This window comes from Euprymna scolopes, chromosome 10 (assembly GCF_053919585.1).
Source record: "Euprymna scolopes isolate OS-2025 chromosome 10, ASM5391958v1, whole genome shotgun sequence".
Taxonomy (NCBI): domain Eukaryota; kingdom Metazoa; phylum Mollusca; class Cephalopoda; order Sepiida; family Sepiolidae; genus Euprymna; species Euprymna scolopes.
The window spans coordinates 47,683,651-47,698,308 of NC_136491.1; the positions used below are offsets into that span (position 1 = coordinate 47,683,651).

Below are 14,658 nucleotides of genomic sequence, written 5' to 3' on the forward strand. Positions count from 1 at the left end.
GTGTAGGTAGATTGATATATTTGATAGATGGGAATATTTAAAGACTAAAACAGAAATTGCAGATAAAAAAAAAACGGCCAAGCAAAGAAGAAATAAAGAATTAAAATAAAGGATTATTAAGTTATAAAGTACTAAGAAAGTATGTAGAAAAAAACGATAATGTTAAAGAAAAATTATATATATCTGAAAGGTTAAAGTAATAGCTATGTAATTTCAAAATTACCATAATTAAATTTGGACTTATGTTTACAGAAAGAGATCAGTTCGTTTTTAAATTTATTATATTGTTACTTTGAAGGGAAGTAATTATAGTTATAGCTTCGGTTGTGCAGAGGCGACATGACTCAGAGCCTGGAGTATAAGACTTAACCTTTTTTATGATCGTCCATTTGATTGAGAAGGGAGTATTATAAGAGTTAATTTTTTTAATTGAAGTAGTTAGAGAAATTTCTTGGTTATTATTAGAATTATGGTTGTTAAAAGAAGAAATGTGGTTTGATATTCTTTTCTTAATTAATGTTGAAGTAGCGCCGATATATGTATGTACTTTATTAAATGCTAGAGGTCTGATATTAATATTAATTTGCTGATTTGTATTAATTAAATACTTTGAATTTTGTTAATTGTGCTCAACAAAGGGTGGGACAATGATTGTACGAGGACTATTTTGGAGGGCATAATGAGTGTTGTTAGTGTTAGGATGGCTGTTAGGAGAAATATTATTATTCTCATTATTGTTATTATTATTATTATTATTATTATTATTATTGCTAGTTGTATGATTGTAAATGGAGGGCTGCTCGATGGCTATATTGGATTAGTAACTATATCAGATGGAGGATGGGAAGAAGGATAACTTGAAGACGAAATATTAGTGTTGCATGAATATATAACATCTTTATGGATGCAATCATTATTGAGTGGCCAAAGTTAGATTTGGGTTTAATTGGGAAAGGGATTTTTTGGGCTGATTTAATTTTTTGGCATTAGATGTTAGGCTTCTTTGTGCTAAATTAGGCATTGATGAATAAGAAATCCTGATTGAGTCTTTATTAAAAATAGAACTATATCTCTGTGCGTATTTGAAAGAGTTTTATACAATGTTGAAGAATTCCTTAGGCACATTAGTTTTGACATTTACGCTAAATGGAGGATTAAACCAACTATTTTTCTTTCTCCTGATGCGACTGGATGGGTTAGAGGTATTACGATTAATATTTTGGTTTGGATTACATATGTAGACTGGTTCATTGTTATTGATAGCGGCAGATCTTGTTATTTGAACTGGTTTCTTGCGAGTCATATTGTGTGTGATTACAGATTTAAGGTGGCCAGCATGAGGAGCATAATGGTTGTATTTAATCTTTTCCTTGTGTCCTGAGTTCCTTAAGGCATTATTGAAGAAAGTAGCATTTTGATTAAAAGTTTTTTATCAGCCGAAAGAGCAGAAATTCTTCTAGAGACGGATGGTACTATAGATTTTATAATTGAGTTGGGGTGGTTAGAAGATTTATGGACGTATAAAAACGTAAGGTTGGGTTTATGATAGGGGCTATGAGTTTCGGTGTTAAGATTAAGTGTAACATCTAGAAAATTTGAAGTTTTTTTTGTTTGGTTCGATAATTATAGAAAGGCAAAGTTATTAAAGAAGTTATGTAATTTTTTAACTGTTTTGTTGTACTCTTGGCCTGGGTGTTGTAGTAAAAAGAGCATAATATCTATAAAGGCTCCCTTGGATATGTTTAAAGTGGTATTTAAGTTCTTTCAGTAAGAAGAGTCCCACTAAATCGGTAACTTCAGCAGAGTCAGAAGCACCCATGAAGATGTCAAAATTATCAGGGGTGTTCTTTCTAGTCCAAAGCTTATTGTTAAATTGTATAAGGGACTTTCTCGCTAGGAGAATTACTTTAATTTCTAAATGAATTAAGCCAGAATTTGTTTAAGCAAAGATTAGAGCCTTATTTAAAAGGATCGGAGAAATTGATTGATAATAATTTTGGATGTCAAAGGTTATGAAGTTAAGGAGGTGTTTATTTTTCAGGGAGACAAACCAATTAATTACGTAATCTGAATTTAGCCAAAGAGGGAAACTTACTTTTTCTTTAATAGAAGGGATGATTCTATCTAACATATTTTTGCTTACAAAAAGCAAAAATATCTTAGAGAGAATAATCCCTTCTATTAAAGAAAAAATAAGTTTCCCTCTTTGGCTAAATTCAGATTCATTAATCAATTGGTTTATCTCTCTTAAAAATAAACACCTCCTTAACTTCATAACCTTTGACATCCAAAATTATTATCAATCAATTTCTTATACTTCAGGCTCTAAGTCATGTCGCCTCTGCACAACCGAAGCTATAACTATAATTACTTCCCTTCAAAGTAACAATATAATAAATTTAAAAACGAAATAATCTCTTTCTGTAAACATAAGTCCAAATTTAATTATGGTAATTTTGAAATTACATAGCTATTACTTTAACCTTTCAGATATATATAATTTTTCTTTAACATTATCGTTTTTTATACATTCTTTCTTAATACTTTATAACTTAATAATCTTTTATTTTAATTCTTTATTTCTTCTTTATTTGGCCGGTTTTCTTACCTGCAATTTCTGTTTTAGTCTTTAAATATTGCTATCTTTCAAATATATCAATCTACCTACAAATTCATATCCTGTATGTATATTCACTTATATTTTACTACATGTATTTACTTACATACGTACTTGCTTTATACGGAATTGTCAGATACCGGCCATCCTCTCCCCTTAAAAATTTTTTTAATTTTTTATTTTCTTATTTTATATTTTATTTTTTATTTTTTCTATTTAGTGTCTTTTAATACAACTTGATGACATTTTCTGAAATAATAACCTGTACATTTCCGTTGACCTCTATTTTGCCCTATATTTTTCGTGCCTTTTAACGTTATCTTGTCTGGGTCATTTTGACAGTTGCTTTTCTATTTTATATTTAATTCTATCACCATTTAATCTTTTTTTCTCTTCTTCCCTGATTTTTCTTAATTACACTTTGTCTAGGCAGCCGTGTTAATCGCATATCTTATTTTTCTTTTATTAATATTATTCGAATTTTCCCCCTTTTCCTTGTACATATTTGTGAATTATTCCACGGATTTCGGCCTTTTGGATTATTTTGGACCATCTTCCAATTACGCGATTTCCTTGGATTTTACTCGTGCGAATGGAAATTTAATTAACTTTCTTGAATTTACATTTTTGGATTTTACCGTCATTGGATACTTTACCTTTAACGAGACTATCCATTCACGTGAAATTTCCTTTTTCTTCACCATATTCCCTCTGCATCACTTTTTGTTATGAAGTAAGATCTTTGACTAACTTGCAGTTTCATAAAATACTTTTGTATGCAAAATCCGATCCCGCATTTTGCTAATTCCTACCCTCTCATGAGAAGGAAAGTATTTATTCGAAACTTCGCGGATTAAGGATTATCCACTTATTATGTGTTTCGTTTTCAGATTAAATAAATTTTTAACATGTTTTATTTACTATTTGCTATTAGTTCTTTAATATTTATAATATACTTTAGTTTTACCATTTAGGATCATTTTGGTAAATTTAATTGTAATTCATATATATATATATATATATATATATACACATATATATATATATATATATATATATATATATATATATATATATATATATATATGAATGCGTGTATGTTCTTTTTTGTTTTATTCTACTTCAGTCGAAATTCTCAGAAGTCAAGGGCTCACAACCTGGGGATTTGAACTCTATATGAGATACATAGAAACTTGAATGTTCCATTTGAGTTCTTTATCTCTCAAACACTGAGTTAGTAAAGAAATTTAGAACATAATTTTCCTCTCCCCAATTAACCATTTTCATACGTTGTAGTATATCTTTCATTTTGGTCTCTTGGTCTTACTGGATTCCAGGACAAGAATTTATCTAGTCTGGTGGAGTATCCAGCTTCGTGCTGTTACTTGAGGTAATATCACTTGGAGAAGGTGCACCATTCCTCGTAAAAGCTAATGCGAGTTAGACATAGTAAGGAGATCTTATTTGGGCAGCGAATACTATGTGATTTTTAATATTTTGTTAGGGTTTACTTTTATGCAAAAAGTATCCTCATGCCAGGTTGTTCTGACAAACCCCTGTACAGAGAGACCTTAGACTCTCTAGGATAGTGTCTAGTAGGCATGCGTGTGTTAGAGATTTTGTGCGAATAAATTTTCAGGTGTTTAATATTCATAACATTGAATACTTAGAGTGTCGTCTTATCGTGATCACGTGGCCCGTGTTCGTGTTTAGTGGAATGTAGATGGACGGCGTGACCTGTGTACAGGTGGTTGTTTCGATGGGTAGGATAAGGCGACTTAAGTGGAAGAGAAGAAAAAGAGGAGAATAATAATACTATTACTAATATAAAGATAATAGGCTGCAGTAGATCAAGAAAAAGAAGATAAGATAAAAGAAAAGAGTAAAAAAGATAAAACAAAAAGGAAGAATAAAAGAAGAGGAAAATGAAAAGGAAAGTGTAAAAGAGAAAAAAAACATAAGATACAAAAAGAAGAAAAAGAAAATGAAAATTGACTTAAAATAGATAAAGAAGAAAAGGGTAACAGGAGAAAAAAACATAGAAAATAATACAAAGGAAGAAGAAGAAGAAGAAGAAGAAGAAGAAGAAGAAAGATATATCTATTCAATCGACGTGATTTAATGATACAAATACTATCTCAACATGAAAAGTAACCGACCGACAAACGACCGGAACGCCCACCTACACAGAGACATGTTGACACATCTGTAGAATACGAACATATACGTTTCATCCTTTTCATTTAAATATCACATTATCGCCACATCCTGTGCACGTATTATAATATGCATGGAAAACCTATGAAGCGAACTTCCTGATAATTGCCTTTAATCACCGAAACAGATTACGAACTAGCACAGAATGCATTTAATTTATAACTAAACATAAAGAATTAAAATATGATTACGAAATATCAACTTCATTCGTCTGGTCGTGTTACTAGTGGAAAAAAGGCAGACCGTCTTTCCCGCAGGGTTTATATTGTAAATCACAGTTTGGCAAGTGACTTCAGTGTTCACCAAATTAAAAGTGAATTGAAAAATTCATTAAAACAACATTAGTTCCTAAGTAGACGCTGCGAGCCTATCTCTGCTTTATCATTATTTTCATGGCAAGTGCTCGTCTGAGCTTCAATCTATGCCCCCCCCTTGCCAAACTTTCACGAACGTTCACGAAAAACACTCGTCTAGCCAAAACCACTATCAATAATTTCCCACACTCTTTATCAGTGCCTAAACCTAAATGTAGATTCCATAAACAAAGCTTCTTTCTTAGAACTGCACGCCTGAGGAACTCTCTTCCGTTTGTCTGCTTTCCAGCTGCTTTCCGTTTGTCTGCTTTCCAGCTGTTTTCAAGTCCAACATAAACAAGTTCTTGATGAACCGTCCCCCTAAGTAATCCCATTTACAAAAGTTCCACTACTTATGTTTATATATAATCACATTGACTAATGTATACCCATTAACCCTTATCCTTGAGTGGATTCAGGGCTTTGATAAGTGGTGATTCCTGTGTAAAAAAAATTATATGCTGTAAAGAAATAATTTTATAACAATAAACTCACCCATCTCTTCAAAAGGTAGTGAAACCTCAGAGGTTTATTTATGATTGTTGCAACTATTTCAAAATATACAATTTAAAGAAATAATTAATCGAATTTTTGGCACAGCTTACAATGTTTAGTTATCGTATATTATCATCAATTCAAATAAGCAATTGCAACATTTTTCGCTATTATGGCGACCGACGATGAACGCTATAGCAGATAAACACTGAGTGATTGAAATACATTCGTTGCTGAGCTTTACGGTATGTTAATAATTCTGAACTTATTTTTTTGTCAAAACACGCATTTTATGTACATAAATAGTTGTTAGATTATTTTGTTTTATATCCATATATTCTCTAAGGAAATATTTTATAATAATAATACCCCCCCCGAGTAGTTGGTAATACCTGGGAGGTTGCTCTCCCGTGATCGTTGTGACTATTTCTAAGCACGCAATTTATTTAAAAACAATAATTAATTTGATTTTTTTGGCAAAGATTTTAATGTTTACGTATCATTTTTTATAAGCATACATTCAAAAGAACGGCTGCAACATTTTTTCATCACAATAACGACAAAAAATGGAACTGCTATGACTAAGCAGGCGCTAATGCAGGTTAACACTTATTGGTTGAAACGCATTCACTTAAGGTTGCCATAGGCGAGAAAAGACAATGGGGCTCCCATCTCTATTTATGCAAAGTATGGCATGTGGATTATGGAGTGATTCTATGCATATATACAGTGATGATCATATTTATTGGCACGGTAAAATAAAAGTTAAATTTTGTCTAATAAATTCTAAAAAAGGGATTAAATTAAAGAAAATAACAAAGTATATTATGTATTTTTAACTGGCCTTTCCGATGCAGCAATCGGATTTTAGAAAAAATAAATAACAAAGGGACAACAAACATAATTGCAAAAAACCCTTTTCAAAATTATTGGCACGATTTATTTAATAATCAATTGTATAGCCTTTGGCCTTGATTACCTTCCTCAGTCGCTTTTCATAGTTTACAACCAAGTTGTTGCACTCTTCAGTAGTAATTTTAGCCCACTCTTCCTGACAATAATCCTCCAATTGAATAAGATTCTTAGGCTTCCTTTGCATTACCCTCAATTTTAATGTTCTCCATAAATTTTCAATTGGATTAAGGTCTGGACTTTGTGATGGCCACTCCAAAACATTAATATGATTGTCCTCAAGCCATTTCTTAGTCAGTTTAGCCTAATGCTTTGGGTCATTATCTTGCATGAACCACCAACGACGACCAAGTGAGAGCTCTTTAGCAGAGTCTTTCAGGTTTTCATCCAATATTTTAACATAATCTTCCTTTTTTATGCTACCTGTGACCTTAACAAGTCGCCCTGGTCCAGAGGCAGCAAAGGATCCCCAAAACATCAAACTGCCTCCACCGTGCTTCACTGTGGGTATGGTGTTCTTAGGCAGGAAAGCTTCGCCAGATTTTCTGTAAACATAAGACACTTTATTATGGCCAAATAACTCTATTTTCGTTTCGTCAGTCCATAGAACACGTTTCCAGAATGCAACATCTTTATCAATATGACGTTTTGCAAAGGCTAGCCTTGCTCTCAGGTGCATAGGCTTCAATAAGGGAGTCTTTCTCGGACGACATGCTTTTAAACCAGCTCTCTTCAAAACTCTACCAACTGTATGTCGAGATACATTCACTCCAGAGGTGCTCTGTTCATCAACAATCTCCCCAACAGAGATCCTTGGGTTTTGTTTTACTTGTCGAACAATTTTCCGTTCATCTATTGGGGAAAGAATCCTTTTTCTCCCTCTACCCTCTAAACTCATAACGTGGCCTTGCGATTTGAACTTGTTTATTATGGCTCTAACAGTGGATTTGGGAAGGTTTAGCTTCTTTGAAATCTTATCATAACCCTCCCCATTGGTATGGCATGCTACAACAAGCTTCCTGGCGTCTTCGCTGTGTTCCTTAGTTTTAACCATGGCGATTGAAAATTATAATTTAGTCACTTATAATAGTTTAAATAAATCGCTATCTAAAAATTATCTGAAAAAAATTATTCACTGAATTAGCGTTAAACAAGCATAATATGGCTATAAAAAAGTTCAGAAAGCACGTAAACCGGAAATTGATTGATATTATACTGATACTAAAAGAAAAACAAAGCCGTGCCAATAATTTTGAACAAGGGTTTTTTGCAATTATGTTTGTTGTTCCTTTGTTATTTATTTTTTCTAAAATCCGATTGCTGCATCGGAAAGGCCATATACTGTTTTTGAGAAGCGTGTATTTCGTGGAAATGTATGCGACCCTTAAACAGTGAGCATAAACTCTTGTCGACAAGCAAGACTCTGAGACTTGGTGTTTTTTCTACAGGTTTATTGTCCGTCAACAAAGGTAAAACTGAAAGGAATAGAAAAAATACATTGTGTCAGGAACGCGTTAATACAAAATGAAGGTGTGAATTTATAAAGGTCTTAGATAGTTCGATAGCTTATGAAACTAAATCATTTGGGCATGATTGGAAAAAAGGCAATTAAACTGTAACAGTCAAATTCTAAAGGGTTCCACACGTGGTGAGAAGATAAACAAAGTTCATTCGAATAAAGTAAATAATACTAAAAAATAATGCTTGCGTTATTTTGATTTTATAATTAGAAATATGAAAAATGTATTGCTTACCGAAGATGCCCAAAAATGTCTAAATGTTTTTAAGGATGGAAACTAACTATGGTTGTTTGTCGAGACAGCAAACTGGTCCTGAACACCGGTTGTGTAGCCGGTGTTAAGTCAGAAATAAACCCCTGAACTAGAGGGGCCGGGAAGGAGAGATAGCTGCTAATAAATCTGTTACCCTAGGCAGAACACTCCCCGCCTGACGTAGTAACGTCATAAAAACGTTAATCCCTGGCGCAAAGAAAGACGATCTCTGTAACGGGTCTGAGGAGGTGTTTGATGCCGTCTTTTCTGGAGGTTTTAACCTCCACTTTCCTAACTAGACCGTCCTCGCTGGGGAACACGCATGTAATCAGTCCCAAGGGCCACTCATTTCTAGCAGCTTGGTCGTCCTTGAGCAGCACTACATTTCCTGGTTCCAGGTTGGGTTGATCTGCTCTCCACTTAGTGCGTGTCTGGATAGAGGAGAGGTATTCTTTTCTCCACTTGCTCCAGAAGGTCTCAGCTAGATGTTGAACGAACTTCCATTGGCTTCTGATGATGTCCTTGGATCCGTGGCCACTCTCGTGTTCAAAGGAAACACCTGCTTTCAGAGTAAGGAGGGTTGCTGGTGTGAGTATGGAAGGTTCGTCAGGATCTGTCGATACAGGAACTAGAGGTCGGGCATTGACTATTGAAGTGACCTCTGCTAAGAATGTGGTGAGTAGCTCATGGGTCAGTCTTTGCTTGTGTTGCAAAAACATAGCATCCAATATTCTTTTCGTGATGCCAATCATTCTCTCCCAAACTCCTCCCATGTGTGGGGCATGAGGAGGGTTAAATGACCAGACGCAGCCCTGCTCTGTTAGATATTTGGTGACAGAGTTTTATCCCCATTTGATTCGATACCCAACTCCCTACAAGCACCCACGAAATTGGTTCCGCAATCAGAACGTATGTGTTTGGCAGGACCACGAATTGCAAAAAAGCGTCTTAGCGCGTTGATGAAACTAGAAGTGGTCAGTGATTCAATGACTTCGATGTGGATGCCGCGAGTGCTCATACATGTGAACATTACTGCCCACCGCTTGCTGTTGGCAAGACCGCCTCTTGTTCGGCGCGAGGAAATGGCGCAAGGACCAAATACATCCAAACCGACGTTGGTGAAGGGGGGACAGGTGCTGAGACGATCGGTTGGGAGATCGGCCATCTTTTGTGTCTGGGTAGGACTCCGGAGTTTTCTACAGGTGATGCAGCGGTAAATGTGTCGGCTTACGCATCTCTTCCCACCAACCATCCAAAATCCTGCAGCACGGATAGCTCCTTCTGTGAACAGGCGACCCTGATGTTTGGTTTTTTCGTGATAGTGGCCCACGATCAATGATCCTACATGGTGTTTCCCTGGGATGATGATAGGGTGTTTCCTTCCAGTCTCAATGTCGGCTTTGCCGGCGCGGCCTCCGATCCTCAGTAGGCCATGACTATCGATGAACGGGTTGAGACTCTTTAGTGGGCTTCCTTTTGGGGGCTCGCTCTTATTCCGTATGCTCGAGAGTTCTTCAGCGTACGTTTCCTCTTGCACGGCTCGGATGATGATGTTCTTGGCTTGTAGGAGCTCGTCCACCGTGCGTGTCTTCGTACAGTAATGCCACCCCTTACATACGTTATCTGTGGCAGCTTGGGATTGGTGAAAGGTGTGGGCAATGTGTATAAGGTTGGCTAAGGCTCTGGTTATTGACAGCCAAGTAGAGAATCTCTCAAAACGTAGGAATCCAAACCGCAGACTCGCTGAAGATGTGGTTAGAGTGAGTACTTGCAGACGGACCTCAGAGTCTGTACCAGGATTGATTAGATCGTATCTGGTTTCTTCGGGGTGGATTTTGCATCCTAACAGGGGAAAGTCGGGACCGTTTAGCCAAGTAGTTCTCTGGAGGTGTGATGCGTGTACAGAGCGAGTACCTAAGTCAGCGGGGTTCTTGTCGGTGTGTACGTATCTCCACTGATTGGGGTGTGAAGATTTCCGTATACGCAATACGCGGTTGCTGACATACATATAAAAACGTCTGGTCTCGTTATGTATGTAGCCTAGGACTACTTTACTGTCTGTATAGAAAGTAGTTGATTGGAGTTGCATGTCAATCTCAGAAGAGATTATCTCACTCAGTTCAGTGGCCAGGAGGGCGGCGCAGAGTTCTAGCCTGGGAACTGAATGTTCGGGTCGTGGAGCAAGTTTGGCCTTCCCCATGACGAAACCGATTTGGTTGTTTCCGTCGCTGTCAGTAACCTTCAGGTAGGCCACCGCTGCGATGGCCTTGGTTGACGCATCGGAAAAAATGTGTAGCTCTTTACATGTTGCTGTTGAGGGCGGTATGGTTGTGAAGGCCCTAGGGATCTGGATTTCGTTTAGTGCTTCCAATGAGTCTCTCCATGAGGACCAGGTTCTATGCATTTCTTGAGGAAGAGGTGAATCCCAATCACTGTTTTCACTGGTCAACTCTCTCAAGATAAATTTTCCTTGAATGGTGACGGGAGCAGCAAATCCCAGGGGGTCGTATAGACTGTTGAGGGTTGATAAGACGCATCTGCGTGTAAAGGGCCTTTGTATCGCCGGTACCTTGAACGTAAATGTGTCAGTCTTAAGGTGCCACTCTAGACCAAGGCTGCGCTGCATGGGTAGTTCATCACTGCTCAAATCCAGGTCCTTTAGGTTGTTCGCGTGGTCTTCAGTTGGGATTGCCGTCATGACTCCTTCTTTATTAGAGGCTATTTTATGTAGCCTTAAGTTGGATCCAGTGAGAATGTCTCGCGTTCTTTGGAGCAGGGAGACTATAGCTTCAACCGTGGGGAGTGATTTTAGACAGTCGTCAATGTAGAAGTTCCGATTGACCAACTCTTCAACTGCTGGATCATAGTTGAGCTGACCCTTTTTGACTGCTTGTCTGAGGCAGTAGATAGCTACAGCTGGGGAAGGGCTGTTACCAAAGACGTGCACTCTCATCCGATACTCAATAATTTCCCTGGTAGGGTTGTTGTCACGATACCAGAGGAACCTCAAGAAGTTTCTGTGTTCTTTCTTCACTAAAAAACAGTGGAACATCTGTTCAATATCAGCAGTGACGGCAACGATTTCTTTCCTGAAGCGGGTAAGGACCCCAATTAGAGTGTTGTTCAGGTCGGGCCCACTTATTAAAACGTCATTCAAGGACACTCCGTCGTGTTTGGCGCTGGAGTCGAAGACCACTCGAATTTTCCCAGGTTTTTTGGGATGGTACACACCAAAGATAGGCAGATACCAACATTCTTCCCCTTTATTGAGTGGGGGGGGGGCTACTTCAGCATGGCCGTTTTCCAACAGCTTTTCCATGAAGGATAGGAAATGACGCTGCATCTCTGGTTTTTTATCAAGGCTGCGTTTTAGTGAAGAAAGTCGTTTCTCCGCTAGTGCTCGGTTTTGTGGGAGACGACGTCGTGGGGATCTAAACGGCAGTGGAGCAACCCAACTGTTATTTCTGTTTTTCCTGGTGCCTCGTTCCATGATGTGCAAAAAGGCAGTATCTTCGATAGAGGGTGCCACCCTTTCGTCGTCTTTGGTTCGCCGAAATAGGTAGTCCTCCATCTCTGGAGTGTGGCTTCTTATCGCTGTAGATCTCTCTTACCGTAAAATCATTGGGACATGGTTCAAACAGAGTAGGGCGCCCGCCATCGGATACGAAAGTATGCAGTGTATTTATTGTCGTGGGTGGGTGAAACCTGCCTAAACAGACATTGCCTACTATGACCCATCCTAGGTCCAGTCGTTGAGCGTATGGGGCATCATGGGGGACGCTTATCTGTTTGCGTACTTTATGTACTCTCAAAATGTCGCGCCCTAAAAGGAGCATTACAGGGGTCTTGGGTTCCACGGGAGGGATGAGATGGGATATTTTCTTTAGATGGGGATGGTGAAGGGCTGCCTCAGGAGTCGGGATGCTGGATCTGTCGTTAGGTATTTTGTTGCATTCGACGAGGCTTGGAAGTGGGAGACTGTTTTCTCCGTCTAGGGATTCCACCCAGAAGCCTGTCGCTCTTCTTCCCGTAGTCTTTATCACTCCAGCACATGTTTTTAAGGAGTAGGGGAAACTGGGCCCCTCATTCTTGAAGGTGTCGAAAAAGTCAGAATGTACTAGTTACCTGTTGCTCTGTTCGTCGATGATGGCATACATCCTCGCTGCCTTCTCTGGTTGGTTGGCAGGGTAAACTTTGACCAAACATATCTTCGAGCATGACTTTTCCGAGAGATTGTCACCGCAAACCTGAGTGCATTGCGAAACCACTCCCCTAGCTGCATCGTCCTCCCCGCCGTTCTCTGCAATGGATCTTATGACGGCAGTCCGTGGTGGTGGTCCTGGATGGAGGGCAGTATTATGTTCTTCGCTGTCACACTCGCTGCAGCGAATGTTCGCTCTGCAAGATCTTGCCATGTGTGCTGTGGATGAGCAACACTTGAAGCAAATGCCGCTGTCCTTTAGATAGGTCTCACGCTCTCTCAAAGGTTTCTCTCGGAAGGCACGGCATTTCGACAGAGGGTGAAACTTTTTGTGCAATGGGCAGTACTGGGTGAAGTCTTCATTTTCCCTGTTTTGCCGGTGTATGGTGTTTAATCCTGGGGGGGGGACACTTCAGTCCTATTTACCGATACTATCCTTTGCCTGCTCTCCTGTGAAGAAAACCTGCTTATTGACAGGCTGGCCTTGAAGCCGGGATCGTTTCTGACCCTGGCTTGCTGTGTGATGAAATTTGTGAATATGTTGAAAGGTGGAAAGGTGGCTCGGTGCCGCTCCTTATACTCTGAACCAACAGATAGCCATCTGTCTTGAAGGAAAGGTAGTAGTTTAGTTACAAAGGGGCGAAGCCCTCGAGCAGTGTCAAGGAAAGCTAAACCAGGAAGATTTCCATCTTCTTCAGCTGACAAGATCTCAGTAGCAAGATCGCTGAGTTCCCTGAGTCTGGGAAGATCGCTGCTCGACAGTCTAGGGAAGTCGTCCACTCGTTTGAGGAGGGCTTCCTCTATTATTTCTGGGGCGCCGTAACATTCGTCGAGTCGCGTCCATATTCTCACGAGTCCTCTCTCTGGATGGTTCAGGTGGGCTGACCTCAGTCTTTTAGCGTGTTCCCTTGACTCTCTACCGATCCATCTTACGAGGAGGTCCATTTCTTCGCTGGGTGAGAGGCCAAGATGTCTGGTGGCACCCTGGAAGGACCGTTTCCATGACCTATAATCCTCGGGCCTGTCGTTAAAGGCTGGTAGTCCGGTAGTGATTAATTCACGCCGGGTGAAGTATCTCACGAGGTCCGAGGTATATTGAGACTGAGAAGTGTCCCTGTTGTTGGTGGGGTGATGGTTGACGTCTTCAACATGCGAGTCAGCGGAATGATAGCTGATAACAGGGGGGGGGTCTGTTTGAGTAGCTCCGTCCAAGCTCCCTTGTCTGAGGGGAGTAAGCTGTTCGCCACTGTCAAACTGGTTACATTGGTATACCTGAGCTATTTCGTTCGTAAGTGGCTGGGGTGCAGTCATCTTTTGTTTCGGCTGACTTGCTTGGTCGGCTAAATATTCCCTGACACGCACGTCAGGATCAACAGGAGTACAGTCAAGTTTTGGATGGCTGCAGCTGGACCGTTCGTTCGCCTCGTCAGCAGCTTCCTTCAAAACTTCTGCTTCAGCTATGGCCACAGCCATTTCGCGTTCGAGCTGCAGTTTTTCCAACTCCATTTTTAGCTCAAATTCCTTCCCGCGCTGTAGTCTCTATATCTCCATCTTTATTTTTTGTTCCTTGCCGACGAAGGCTAGACGTGTTTTGGCTGCTTCTACCTTAGCCTGGGCGATGGCCGCGGCGGCTGCTGTAGACGACTTACTGGAAGACCGAGAACGACGGGAGGCATGGCTCTTTGAGCGGTTTGACACATTGTCTGCCATCGTACAATAATAATAATAATAATAATAATAATAATAATAATAAGGTGGATGGTGATAAACGAAAAGGAATGAAAGAGAAATTTTTTTTTTAACCCTTTTTTGTGTGTCTTTTTTTTTTCTTTTGAGCGAACTGTGTGACACTACTGTTTGAGCAGCGTTCGTAGTTCTTACAGTTGTTGACCGTGAAACATCCGACGATTAAGGAAGGGCCTTCGTTTTACTATACTGTTTTTGAGAAGCGTGTATTTCGTGGAAATGTATGCGACCCTTAAACAGTGAGCATAAACTCTTGTCGACAAGCAAGACTCTGAGACTTGGTGTTTTTTCTACAGGTTTATTGTCCGTCAACAAAGGTAAAACTGAAAGGAATAGAAAAAATAC

The 14,658-nt window shown here is 39.2% G+C and overlaps 1 protein-coding gene across 1 annotated transcript; it reads right to left on the minus strand.

Moving 5' to 3' along the window:
- Positions 1-9,186: 9,186 nt before the first annotated feature.
- LOC145286449 (uncharacterized) lies at positions 9,187-11,937 on the minus strand. Its single transcript, XM_080135360.1, has one exon. The coding sequence runs from the start codon at positions 11,935-11,937 to the stop codon at positions 9,187-9,189; it is 2,751 nt and encodes a 916-aa protein (XP_079991486.1).
- Between the last annotated feature and the right edge of the window lie 2,721 nt (positions 11,938-14,658).

Bases quoted from the DNA above. Each gene is read 5' to 3' on its own strand.
- LOC145286449 (XM_080135360.1), bottom strand. From the start codon at position 11,937: ATGGAGGACTACCTATTTCGGCGAACCAAAGACGACGAAAGGGTGGCA.